We start from the raw sequence: 14,796 nt of genomic DNA, 5'->3' as shown, positions 1-14,796 counted from the left end.
TTCAAAATTCAATTTTAAATTACTTTCATTTAATTATGCCCTCTCTTGAATCACAATCCTTCATTGTTTAAATATATTTTTTAAGAGGATTAAAGAGTTTTAGCAAGAGATAGAAAGAGACAAGCGAGACTCACAAGTAGCTTATGAATCTCGACTATGAATCCTCCCCATTCACAGTGAAAGTAAATAATCCATTTGAAGAGTGACACGAGATACTATAATTTGACATGTGCTCATTGCTTTCCTCTTTATCTCTCTCTCATTTTGTGAAGTTGAAGAACTAGGGTAGTAGAAAATCTCAAATAGATCCCACATCTGTCATTTCTTTACTCTAAACTTCAGAAATCTATTTCACAAATGTGAGAGCTTACTGAAAAAACGGGACTGTAATTAAGAGCAACAAGACTGATTAGAATTGACTGTGGTAATCCAAGCCAAAAGGGTAACTCTTAATGCTAATGAATGAACTCAGGTGTCAGATTATTACTAATGATTATACATCTATAGATTTACAGTCACATTCTTAAATACTTTACATGATAATGAATGAAAAAATTGCATGATACATTCTGGATTTCAACTTTCAAAAAAGGGGGGAAAATCAAAATGAGCAAACTCAAAACAAGAGAAAAATGGTTAGCCATGGTAAGATTCTGAGAAATCTTAACAATAACAGACACAGGAATGTTCACAACATGACCTTGATTTCCAAACAGTCCAATCCTCCCAAAGCTAGCAGCATAGCTGTTAGTGGTTGCATTCAAGGACACAGACAAGACCTGCTTCTCTCCACTGCCTATATAGAAGTGGGTAGGGGATATCTTCAGTGAAACTCCAAATGGGGCAAACCATCCAACACTGTAAGACTCATTCCCGCCAACGTTTTGAACTGTTCTCTGCACCACTCTGGATTGGTTTAGCTTTGCAATTGTGATGGAGGGCAAGTTCAGATCAGGACCATATACAGTAGAGTTGTAAAGAGCACAGTTTTGGCCAGTGAAATTCAACACCATTGGTGCCGATCCATTGATACCACACAGGAATGACATGTAATCATTATAACCTGCAGAGGGAAGTATGTTTAGGGAGCAAGTAATTGTCAAAGCTGCTTAAATACCAATGGAGATTTGGTAACTAAATCCCACATTGAGTAGTATAAGATACTCAACGGAGTATTTAAGTAGATAGGTCCTCCCATCTCAACAGTTAACTTTTGGGACAGGATTCCCCATCTCACTTAGGTGCCCATACATTAATTTTAGATGCTTGGAATTTGACAGATGTCATATGGTCACACTGGAAAATCAGGATGCTGGGTTCAGCCATTTCAATTTTGGAACAATATAAAAACTAAACTGACATGTGGTCACAGTGGCAGCTAAGTGTACTTTTAATTAGAGGTGTTCACAAGCTCAGTTCAATTCCGTTTGCTTTTGGACTGAAATCAAACTGAACCTGATGTTCACAGGATGGAAGACTTGGGCAGTTTTAAGTTTAGGTTAGTTTGTTTTGGCTCTGGTTTAACTTGTTGGCTGCATGATTTTTTTAAAAAACAAAATTGATTAATTTTTAATTTATTTGTTTGATGATCCAAGTGTATCCATCACGATATCATGCAGAACACTGAGTACCAACAACTAAACAAATTTAGGAACAGTATCATAGGCTTACTCTTAGATGCATGTTTTATATTAAGCCAAGCACAACAATCAATGATTTCTCATGCCACTTTCTTTAAATTTAAACGTGACAAAGTGCATTGCTGTGTTGCAGTAATGTTGAAAATGCTAATCAAGTGACTTACTGGAATCAAAAATCAGGCCAGGATTTAATGCTGAACTTCCATTCACAAATCCACTTCCCATGTCAAATGGAGTTGCTGGAGACTGGTTTAGCTCAGGGGAGGCATAGGATCGCTGAGCCATTATTGGCCCACCATTTTTATCATAAACAGAAGCTGTAGTGGACAGTGCCGATCCAACAGCTGCAGGACCGAAATTTGGAAACTTTTGCTTGATCAATGCAGCAAGACCAGCAACATGTGGAGCAGCCATGCTTGTTCCAGACATCATTGCAAAATTCTCACCTGATATTTGCATTTCATATCATGAATGTTATTGTTAGTTTAATGAGAGGTTATGGTTATAATGTAATAGAGACCAAAACAATTACTTAAAACCCCCCCATGTTTATTTTCTGGTTGCTACTTGTGGAGGTAATTACATACCAAGAAATTCAACAGACTCAGTGCCACCAGAACTCCAAGCAGCCCATATCAAATTTCCAGGAGCTACCAAGTTGGGTTTCAAAATGTCTGCTTCGTGAGGAAGAGTGTCCTCTGGATCTGGCCCCCTGGCAGAATAATACATAATACTTGGAGCAGCATTACTGTAATTTGCTTTCAGTCCACCACAAATGCTAGCAACAGCACCAAATTTTGTGATCTTTTTTGACGTTTCATCTATTTGCAATGAAGAATTGTAGTACTGCAGTAAACTCTGTCATTAACAAGTAGAAAGTAAGCGTCAAGTCAAGTGAGTCTGCCAATGAGCATGCAAGAGTTAGATCAAACTTGGGACAAGATCCATGTCACAGTTTACCTACATAGACAACCGGGGTCCTGACACCATGCAAAGTGCATGAAAAATGATTTCACATAAAGTACAAGCCCAAGGAAAAAAGGACATGTAGATAAATAAACAAACTATATTCAAGCATTAAGGACAAGAAATAAAAATGAACAAATAATGAACCTCGGAATCATTTGTAGATGAAATTATTATGCCGGGCATTTTCATTGGAACTGGGTTAAGCTGAAAGCCAATCACAAAAGGATCCATATAGAAGACAACACCAACTGCGCTAAGGTTCTGGGCTGCCTCTAAGGCATGTTTGATAGTGGAGAGGCCAAGCACAAAGCGTATTGAATAGCTACACATCAAGAGATTACCCTTCACCAGCTCCTGATCGAAGTTGCTTGAATCTTGGCACTCAGCCAAATACATATTATCAGCAACACTTGAGTCATTTTTCAAAGCATGAAGTGCATGAACCAGTTTGTACATTTGACTTTCATCTGTTCCAGCTGGATAGGGGGAAAATAGAAGGAAAATGAAAGGTAATTAATCAATCCCATAAATTAGGAATTGAGCCATCTTTAAACTCATGGATGAACTTCAACAACATAATATAATGGACCACAAAGAAATAGTATATGCTCAACATCAAGAACTAATTGATCAAAGTCTAAATGCCGTCAATTTCAGATCTCAGATTTTTTTTTTTTTTTTTTGACAGGGTGATCTTCCAATGAGCAATGAGTAAATGTTAAAGAACACCACATAAACTGGTAACAGTATACAACCAAACAATTTAAAAAAAAAAAAAACTGCAGAGCTAAAGCAAAAACCATGTGGACAAAATTGGCGAGAAAACATTCAGGAATAATTGTATCTCATCACATTATAAGATTCCTGACTGCATAACATTTTGATTATATCATCTGAATCCCACAAAAGGTTGCCTCCATTTTGCAGAGATGAGCCTACGTTCTTATACCATTATTAAAAATAGTCACTGTATTCTCAAAATAGTAGTACATAGTTATGACATATAATCATTTTTCCTGTTCATATAACCCCTAAAATTATTTACAAGTTCTTTACCTTTCTTTTTTTCATTTAGTGTAAAAGACAATCCCCAAGAGAATTTTTAACCATTTGCAGTACTCTCCACGTAAGCATTCTACACTCATGATCAATAAATTATTGTGTTAATAACAAATGTTAATATCATCCCAAATAAATAAAATCCATTCTATCCTATCATCAATAAGAATATATGCGGCAGCCTCATTGAAAGATGTACAGTATTATGGGTAATCCAAAGAGGAAGTCAAATCATTGAGCTCATGCAACTTTGTTTCTCATGACACTTAAGCCCAAAACTTTTGTTTCTCATGAGAGTTGGTCCAGAAGTTAAGTTAACAAATAGGAGTAAGATAATACAAACTTACATGCAAGTCCAACTCCTGGAATAGTCACATTATTCCCAAGAACCATGGAGTTGCTATATGATCGGTCATGAGTGGCAGCACCAACAGTATAGATCCATGGGCTGAAGGAAGACATGCTCATTGGCGATGGTCCAGTGTTGCCTGCTGCTTGCACAACAAAAATACCAGTCCTTACAGCTGACAGCAATGCCATGTCTATGGGATTCAAGAAAGTTGCCACACCAGGAGGGCGGCGATTAGGAGTGATTGACAAGCTTATAACATCAACCCCATCCTGAGCTGCCTGCAAACAATCAACCAAACTACTGTAAGCCCAGTCAGAAACTTTGTGAAGGAGAGATTCAACTGAATTATCAGTACTCTACAGTAATCTATTCAAAATAGAATATGAAGCCAGCAGGGATTCCCATGAAATTTATGATTTGCTAATGAAATACAGGAAAAATGGGCAAGCTCATCAGAAGTGGAAGACATTAACTGTACATACAAGGCAGTGATGGCCTTTTTATGTTTTACACAATGAAAGGAAAGAAGACCCAATTCAGATTACAATAATGTGTCATTTTCATAACAAGCCATTACATGTACCTGGTCAATAGCTGCGACAACATCTGCTGCAAATCCTCCAAAACTCTTGTACAATGCCTTGTAAACAGCAATGCTGGAAAAGATTGAAATGCAAACCAAATGTTACAAAAATAAAAAAAGAAAATTCATGATACTTTCATAAAAAGAATGCAACTCCAAATATTTTTAAGGGGAAAAAACCTTTTTCTATAAAATTTATTCAACCATTCTATTTTTGAATGCTTTAGCATGACTTCACTTGTTTGTTACTGTCAGGATATCAAGTTATGTGGAGATAAATCCTATGGGAGTGAGACACTCTGCAGTGCACATAAACATTCGCCAGATGAAAAAGGCTTAATGAAAGAAGTAAAAATTTTTGGAGTAACCTAGCAAAGATCGTGTGACAAAGGTCAAGTGAGAAGGGAAGACACTTCTAAATCATAGAACCCTGACTTATCCAATACTGTACCAGTCAACCTCAAAATGAGGCACCTTTAGTGAGGCACGCACCCTTGGTGCCTCTCTATGAGACAAAAAGAACCGAGGCTTTCCTTTATTCCCTCTCAATTTTCATAACCACACTTCTCTTTCAATTTTTCACTACCGATTTTTCAATTTTTCACTAACTGTAAAAGTAGGAATGGTGCTATACTAGTTCAACCATAGTTGGAGCAAGAAAAGCCATCATGAAATTGTTTCTGAAAAATATGTCCCATCTTTGGTATTCTTGGACCCAAAAGAAATTAGAATTCAAAATTCCATTCCAACTAATACAGAAAATGGGATAATTACACCTCTGAAGTGAAAACATAAATCCACTGGCAAATGCTTGTACAATGCAAAAGAATACATGTAATGTGGCATTCCTTATGCTCTGCTCCATAATAAAGACACTCCAGCAGCAAATATTTTTGTTTATCATAGAGCATTCTATTAAATATTAACTAGATTACCAATTACCATCATAACAATTAAAACAAATAACTAAACTTATTTTTCCATGCATTTGCTAGGAGTCTAAGAGATGAATCACACTATTCATAACAAATGAACAGTGCAGCTTGTTATAGATTTTGCTATTGAAATATTGATATTCGAAATTTTGATGATAAAAGCACTAAGAATTGTTAAAAAGATATAGTTCAAGATTAATTACTGTGAACGTGGAGCCATCCCACTAGCATTTCCAAAGTGATGACCAGCAACTACAACTGGAATCCCATGGTTTCCAGCTGCTACAGAAGCTGTGTGCCTGTGGATTATAGATGTATGGTCAGAATAGTCATCCAATAAAAAGACAAGGAAAAAATCAATGATCATATTTAACAATCTTGGTTTCGCAGTGCACTGTTTTGATAATTAATTACTCTGTTATGCAAAGAAATAAATAATATACAGCTTAGCATGAAAATGTAAGTTCACTTTCAACACTAGAATCTCAAAGGAAAGGGGATGAATATCCATTAATTTTCAAAATCCAGAATAGAAGTTTAAAATTATAAATACTTGAAAATCATGATGATGGCACAGAAAAATAGACAGAGGGAAAGTTATACTAAAAAAAGGTCAATAGATAACTTAGAAAAAGGCATTTTCTCAAATGCATCAAATTAATACATGGAACAAGTAGTTAACCATGGTAAACTATATAGCAACATAAACGAAAAATCACAGTGAAAATTGCCAATAACTCACGTGCCATGGCCATCGCCATCAAAGGGAGAAGCATAGTCTTGAGATGAATTAAATATTCCCCTGGTTATAGCAGATGCTGCAAAATGCCGGCCCCCAACAAGCTTCCTATTGCAAGAACCAGATGGGAAATCTCGAGTAACCTCACAGAGACCAGAGTAATGAGCAGGAACAGGGTATGGACGTTCAGATTTACTATCATCAAAACTTGGGTGTGTTGGATCAATTCCAGTATCAATAAACCCAATAACAATTCCTTCTCCAGCAGTTTCAAACCCGCCTTCTTGAGACCATGCACCACGTGGCAGACCCAAGAATTGTGGAGTATGGGTAGTTGCAGTTCTTACAGAAAAATCTAAGACTACATTGGACACTTCTCTTCTACTCGCTAGTTTCTCAGCCTACATGATTCAGAGATCTCAAACGTTAAGGAAATAAGAAATAAAGCAAGGAATTCAAAGAAAAAGGAAGCCAGAGCAAAAATAAAAATAGTAAACCAAATGCGAATGGAACAATATATGTTCTCTTGCAAAAAGCAAAAACACCATTCTCAGTTATTGTAATCAAAATTGACTGATATCAAACCTGCTGCGGGGTAACCAGCACAGCAAATCCATTTATCAAGTAGTGGTAGCTGTAGAGCTTCAGATATTTCTCCCCTTTCAACACTTTCTTCAGCAAGGAATCATGAACTCTGGCAATATGAGAGCCAAATATTTTGTGTCCCCTTGAAATATTTCTAAATTTATATAACAAAGAGAGAATATTGATCAATTTAAGGCACTTGATTCCACAAATAATTGCAAAAGGTATAAAATTAGAAAGAGGGGACGACACGAAGTTAAACGAACCAACAACATTAATAGCGAATATAATGATCCAAATCTAACAAACTCTCGATGAGAATCATGTACTCAAGGATCCAAGCAATGAACTATTATAGTTCATAAACCATCATTCAAGCGTTAACAGAATCCAATCCACTTTTTATGCTAAAAATTAACTTCCTCGAGAAGCCTCAATGATTAAATAGAAAAGCGCAAAAGCGTGAAATACCTCAATTTGCCCTAGAAAGATAGACAGGGTGCGAAACAAGAGCAAACGATATAATAACAAAATTAAGCATCTTGCTTCAATAAATTACCCAAAATGAAGGAAAACGGAGAGACTATTAAACAACATAAAAAGAGATCGAAGCGGAGGAAAGCAGGGGGGAAAAAATCAGTGCTCAAGCCCCTCTTTGTAAATCTTCTAACCAAGAATTGCAGAAAGAAGCGTACCTTGGTTTGTGAAATCTAGTTCTCTCAGAAGCACCATGTTCGAAGCCCTTACCAACTCTGAACTCACTGTAGTGATGAGAGGAAGGAGTCTGTCTCAGAGTAACAATGTACACAGCTGAAGTTGGTTCGTCTGAATCATCATGGCATAAGAATGGTTCAAGAAACGCCCCCAAGCAAAACAAAACTACTATATGTGACCAAAAAATCTTCCCCATTTGGATTTTGCGTCGGGAAAAAAAGAAGAAGAAGCAAAAACCGAAGAACCCCAATCAATCGAATGCCTCTACAAATTATGAACAGAAGACTGAGAAGTGAGAACAATTCTTCAGCAACCCTCTCACTCCATTCTCAATCACAACTTTTCTCCTCAATTTTACCAAAGGTTGTGTATTATGAAGCTGAGAGAAACCCTTGCCGAGCTCCTTCGTTTCCAGAATCCTGACTCGGGAACACACAGACCCCAGAAACGAAATCGTGATTAAGCACAAGCAGGTTGCTTTTGGTGAGAGAGGAAAACCAAAAAGCTTTGTTTTAGATTATTTTAGAGTATTGGGATAGACTCTGAGAGAGAGAGAGAGAGAGAGAGAGAGGATACGTGTCAGTGAGTATTAATAGCTGGAGTGGAAGTGAAGAGAATCTGGAAAAACCATCTCGGGAGGTGTGAATTTGAACGTTTTGTTTATTCTCAGAAGAAAAAGAAGTGGGATGAGGAAATGGACCGTTTTATTTGGTTTTATTCGCTTTGGACTCTTTTTGAGTTGTTGGCTGTCACTTTGTGGCTGCTGTATACTTCGTTCATGCATGTGAGTGACATGTTCACTTTTCGGAGTTGCTCGGAGTCAAATAAACTTTATCTGAATCTGAATAATAGTAATTTGTGCTCGTCTGGTGTACTTATTTAATATCTAATTAATGTTGTTTATTATTATTCATTCATTAAAAAATCATCAAATCAAATCAAAGTATATTTAAAATTTTTATGGAAAGTATATTTAAAAGTTCAAACACGTCTTATCAAAAAAAAAAAAACACAAGAAAGCCAAGCCATATTGATAATAGATTAATGTAATTGTATATAGTTTTGCTTCTAATCAGTATCTGTGCAATAGTGCAATACATAGAACCGAGATTATTTCGTTCATGGAGATCGGCCCTTTAATGAAAATGTGAATTCAAGTTTTAGTATTTAAAATGAGCAGTTGGCATTATTGATAGATGATTTATAAATAGTTTTGAAAATATTTTTCACTTGTATATTTATCATTGTCCTAATAAATTTTCCAGATCCGAGTCAATTATTTTTTTCATCATTTTAGCCCAAGAAATTTTTTTCCATTAGAAAGGAAAAATTGTATAATATTTATAATATTTTAAATTGTATTTATTTCTAATAATTTCTTATTTTATGATATGTATGAAATTAAACTACCAAATAATTCCTGCTACTGGTTAGTCGGAATATAAATACTAAAAGGGGGAAATTTTTCTTTAATTAGGTTAGTCAAAAAAAAAAATATTATGTTCTTCACAAGTCGTTCACAAAAAATTTTTATTCTTGTTTGATGAATAAACAAAAAAAGAAAATGGAAAGGTATATGATTGCATTTGGCATTGTCATTTTAAGTTTTTGAAATTTTAAATTTTTAATGTATAATATATATCACAATTAACATATTAATTTGAATATTATAACTGCACTCATTTCAACAAAAATAATCATATTAAAGTTATTACTTTTCGAAGTAAACATTTGTTAATAATTAACTAGTAGGAAGAAAGCTAATAATCAAGAGAAAGAATTACTATTATTCGCATTAAAAGTAATGTTCAATACACTTGATGACGTACGATAATTGTTAACAATTGTTCAAAGTATTCCATTTTTTTTCAAAAGAAAAACCATTTTATACTTATAATTCTTCAGCTAAAATTAAAAAGGTCAAAAAAGAACATAGTACGTTTTAATTTATATATAACCTAGTAGTTAGGAAATGTTTGTGAAATTTTAGCTATTGCTATGCAAAATTAAGTAGTTAGCACGTGCTAAGTCACGTGTGGTATTATTAACTAGTGATTTGCATGCATGTTTGAATAATTAGTAGTTTGATATGATATGTATTAAAGTGCATGTCGATTGATATGTATTTTAAATGCAATTTCATTGAAAATATATATTACATAAATTATGGACTGTGACATTCGGAAAAAAATGACTTGAATGATGAATGTAGGGCTCCATGTTGTATTAAACATGAATATTTTTACATACAAAGGCACACAATAAAATTATTTTAATTCAATATGCATACACTCAATATTTAGTATTAGCATGAAATAGGGCTAAATATAAATCTTTTTCAAGTGTGTTCAAAAAAGGTGCAATTGGTCTCATTTTTTAAAGGCATAATTTTGTCCTGATATTTGAAAAAAAAAAGAAAAAAAAAAAAACCCAATTTGCCCTGCCATCGAATTTTATCACATTGACTATTAGTTCACCTGTTAGTGCTTACATGGCACGCTGATGACGTGGACTAAAATTTCTTTCTGTTTTGGCCACTCAGCCTTTCTTCCTCGACCTCTTCTCTAGCTTCTCCCTGCTCTCAACATCCCATCAACCTCATCTAAAAGAACTAAACCCAGAAACCCAAAAATCTCATCTAAAAAAACTTGTGTCTGACCCAGAAAGTTTTGACCTTTTTGTTCCCATCAAACACTCCATCCCTCCAACACTTCTCCATCGCCAGTGACAATTTATAGAGAAACAAAACTTTATGCATAACAAGTAAACATAAACCAGAACTCAATCATCATCAAGAAACAAAGAAATGGGCTTTGACAACCCCAGGTCCTGATCCTCACCAAGAACCTGATCTGAAGGAATATTATGATACATAATGAAATTAAATCAGGCACATCACTGGAAAAATGACGACAAATTCTGATACAAGCTTCCAAAATCAATATCAACTCGGAGATCTCTCCATGGGAGATCAAATCATCAACTAGGAGATCTCTGCATAAAAGATTGTAGATGGAGAGAAGCAGCGAGCAAAGGAAGTCAGAGTGCATGTGGGCAGTGATCTCGAGTGTGAAGTATAGTTTGTGTTTGCTGGAGAAGTAGTTGAAGAGTGGTGTGGTGAAGCATTCGAGAAGGAAGGTGGAGAGGATTCTGGCATAGGCAATTTGAGCTTGAGGAAACTCACTTCTTCTTCTTCACCATAGCAAAAATCTCAGATCTGGAAATGGGATTGACCCATAGAGAAGGGCAAAATTCCTAACCTAACCCGTGGTGCTTTCAAAACGGCGAAACTTCTTCATGTGCGGCAGAAGGAGAAAAAGGAACGACTGTGACGAGGAATGATTGTTCAACAACGGTGACAAGGAACGATTTCTCCTCTGATTCAAACTTCTTCATTCAGCAATGGCCAACCATTCCTCCTGACACATTAATGATGCGGCAGATGAATACAGGTTAACAAAGAAAGTTGGCTTAAAGTGGAGAAGAGAGAGAGAGAGAGAGGGAAGACAAAGCTATGGGTTTCAGATCTGAAAGAGGAAGACGAAGACGCAGCAGGTGTTTCAGTTTTTTTTTTTTTTTTTTCAATAGCCACATCAGAGTGTGGCAGGTGATGTGGCCTGCCAAAATGGTCAAACAAGAAAGGTTAACGGTCGTGGCTCTTCTGTCCTGACAGGGCGACATTGTCCGATTTTTAAAAATGCCAGCACGAAATTGCACCTTGAAAAACATTAGGTTTTCAATAACGCTTTTTTTTTTAAAAAAAAAAACATCATATCTGTACTTTAACACATATCACACTAATTTTTTTGGTAAATAATTATAATAAATCATGATTAACGTAATTATTTTCTCAAAATAATCCCCTTAATTTATTAAAAGCATTTGTGAGAGCTTAAATATTAATATGAGAAATTATTATATAGACATGATACACTATATCACCTATAATTCATCCAATAAAAACAAAATATTTAATTAATATTAAATATAAATTGATTTTAACATTGATGATAGTATAGAAATAAAAGATAAGAATTTAGATAAACATTTCATTATAAAAATTTTGTTTAATTGTATTGATATAATTTTATAATGGACAATAGATAATATGATACACATAATCTATCTAAAAATTTCTCTATTACTATAAATATTTTTTAATAATAGTAATAACTTGGACATATGCCTGTCCAATGTCCAGATGTTGCATGCTGCATATTTTAAACCTTTAAAAAAATTAATTTATAACTCCTTTTAGTTTTTTTTAATTTTGAATTATATTTTTATAGTTTACTTTATTTTAATCAGGCTCATATATCTTGATCAATTAAATATGTTAGTGTATGAAAATTAAAATTACTAATAAATGATTTAGTTTTTTAAAATAAAAAAACTTGGTTTAATACTTTTAGGCAAAAATATTATTCAATACAATATTTATATTTTTATTAATTTTTTATAAAAATTATATATATATATATAATTTATTTAAAAAAATAATTTAAGTACATAAATTTTGAATTATAAAAATTATGAATTAATTCTAAAATTATATAATCTTGTAATAAATATCTAAAATTTTTTAATTTTATTTTTAAAAAAATTAAAGGATCCTAACAACCAAAAACTAACATATTTAATTGAATAAATTATAAGGGCTTAAGTAAAATAAAAAAATTTTAAAATATTAATTTAAAATTGAGTAAAACTATAAGAATTTATAAATTAATTTTTTCAATATTTGATCAGAGAAGCTTCCGAGTATTTTTCCCTTCAATAAATAAACTATTTTATTTGGACATAAAAATAGAATTTGTTTTCTTAATTTTTTAATTTATCATTTCAAAATTGACATGTATTTTATATGAAAAGTTAATCATATTGTTTATTTTTTAGAAAAATATGAATTCATGTAACCTTTGCATTGTATCAAATACAAATCATACATATATATCAATAGAGTATGACCTTGTGCCTGCACGGAAACACATCAGCTACTGATTTTTTTTTTTAAACAAAAAATGTTACTGTTGTTTTCTCTGTAGAACAAATAATAACAAAGAATTATATTTTATAGAAGAAAATATTATTATCAATAAATATAAATAACTAAAATTCTATCATATGCGTGAACATGAAATTATAGTGATATGCAAAAGCAAATACGTAAAAGTTAAAATTTGTGTATATATCATTAATTGGTTGGATCTATGGAGGCATCACAGAATTAAATCAAAAAATGAAAATCATGAAATTTATCAGGCCAAAAAATAATAATGAAACGCAAAGCCAAATATAAACCAAATATCTTAAATCATATTATTTTTTATCAACATCTCAAACCACAATATTTTAAAATTTATAAGCTAATCATAAAATACAATAGATACATTCTTTTTAATTAGCATTGTATAATATTTATAATTATTTTTGCGCCATAGAAAATGCATAAGGGAGACTGAATAATGTTATACTTTACTACAACAATCACTTTTATTGATTAATAATTAATTAACTAAAAAAGTATATAATATATAGTAAGCAAGCAGCCAAGCACTGTTAATAACACACACTATGCTGCATAAAAGGGAAACAGATTGCAAATCTAAAGTGAAGAAACTCATGGTTGATCTTTGATTAATTAATTAATTAAACACAAGATAAATGTTCCGTCAAACTATTATAATTCACGATCTTAAAAAGATCTTAATCTCCAAAATTCACAGTCATAATTGCTTCCTCATTATTACATGCTGGTTTCATCTTTTTACTTGTATAGTAACATTTTTATGAAGAGAATCTCCTTTAATGATAAAAGTAAAAAGGTTTTAAAAAAAGAAGAAGAAGAAAAGAAAAGATTAAAAAACAAAAATACAAAAGGATGATAGGCTCAACATCATTGAGACAAGTAAGTGTCACTGCTTATTCCTTTTTCTATTTTTTACCTTCACTTTGCAAAGTTCACCTCAAGACTTGTTCTACCCTCATTTTTTGATTAAATTTAGAATCAGATTGTTTGGAAGAATATGTTACCAATGAGATGTTGCTTTCAAATTTAGCAACGGATATATGTAGTTGTTGCTAAAAGGTCAAAATGCTTGACTATATATTTTCATATACTAATTTTGAGTAATAAATCATATTATTTATAACTAGATGATACAATTTATTGTGTATTTTATATTTTTATTGAATATTAAATTCAGAATGGAAATGTCTTCTTAAAAAAATTATTAATTGCTAACAAAAAAAGAAGGAAGACCCCTTTTAACTAAAGATTTTAACAATGGTATATTATGTTGTAAATTTTAACAATGGTATATATTATGTTGTAAATTTCAATTATTAATTGTCCATTGACAATGGAGTATTTCATTGGTGCAGTATGTTAATATATTATATACTGGTAGTAAAAGTTTTTGTATTTAAACATTTCTTATTTAAAAAACTTTTCTATCATAGATAAAAATATTGTTTAAAAAATATTTTTATTTAAATTTTAAATTTTTAAAGAAAGTACCTTATATTAAAAATTATAGAATCCTTCTAGAGGATGCCTTATATCAAAGATCTCATTACTTATAAGTTATTTATAAGGCATGAAAAATGCAGTTCATCATTATTTATAGTAATTTATTTAACACAAGTGACCAGTCAAATGAAATGAAAGATTGTTGGGTAGGTGGGGCATGCATGAAGGAATGAAAATGATGGTGGTGGTGGGATAAGCTTTTTTCCGGATCCCCTTAAGATTACCAACCATGTTGCCTCCAACGTTCAAAATACTTTTATAGTTGGTGCAAGGAAACACATTATGGGACGGCGCCATATTTGAAGGGCATGCCTCATCCCACTATCTTCCTTTATTTCTCCTGCAGAGCCTTTTCTCTTCATTGTACTTCCATTACAAATTTAAGTCGTTTAGGTTAAATTTTAGTGATAAAGATCAATCTGGGAAGCCAAAAGTTCTTTTGTTTTCTACCCTCACTCATTCACATGCATGACACATTCTTAGTAGTATTGCATAGTGCGTCTCCACTTCCAAAAAGTTTTCCCCTTTTATCATTGGATTCTTATATATTTCCCAACTTTCTAATGTGCGTATGTATTTACTTTTCCCCCTACTTATCACTATCATTATTACCTTATCTTTTTCTCATTGCTCACATGCATGACCCCCTTTTTAATGCCTTTGGATTTTTAATGTCTTTTGTAAATTG

The 14,796-nt window shown here is 32.8% G+C and overlaps 1 protein-coding gene across 2 annotated transcripts; it reads right to left on the bottom strand.

Moving 5' to 3' along the window:
* Positions 1–406: 406 nt before the first annotated feature.
* LOC129306542 (subtilisin-like protease SBT2.2) lies at positions 407–8,195 on the bottom strand. Of its 2 annotated transcripts, none has more exons than XM_054947201.1 (10): positions 7,558–8,195; positions 6,863–7,016; positions 6,281–6,678; positions 5,742–5,837; positions 4,604–4,676; positions 4,016–4,298; positions 2,754–3,085; positions 2,228–2,486; positions 1,805–2,086; positions 407–1,063 (listed from the first exon to the last, which is right to left on the bottom strand). In XM_054947201.1, exons 1-10 carry the CDS (start codon positions 7,770–7,772, stop codon positions 516–518), a joined length of 2,640 nt encoding a protein of 879 aa, XP_054803176.1. In that variant the 5' UTR covers positions 7,773–8,195; the 3' UTR covers positions 407–515. The 2 variants fall into 2 exon arrangements, with proteins under 2 accessions (XP_054803176.1, XP_054803175.1); XM_054947200.1 differs by having other exon boundaries at positions 2,228–2,498; positions 7,558–8,192.
* Between the last annotated feature and the right edge of the window lie 6,601 nt (positions 8,196–14,796).

This window comes from Prosopis cineraria, unplaced genomic scaffold (genome assembly GCF_029017545.1).
Source record: "Prosopis cineraria cultivar Desert tree isolate PC_DT_omini unplaced genomic scaffold, ASM2901754v1 PC3, whole genome shotgun sequence".
NCBI classification, from domain to species: Eukaryota; Viridiplantae; Streptophyta; class Magnoliopsida; order Fabales; family Fabaceae; genus Prosopis; species Prosopis cineraria.
The sequence above is the reverse complement of the archived record's forward strand: the minus strand, read 5'-3'. Positions and strand labels throughout refer to the sequence as shown.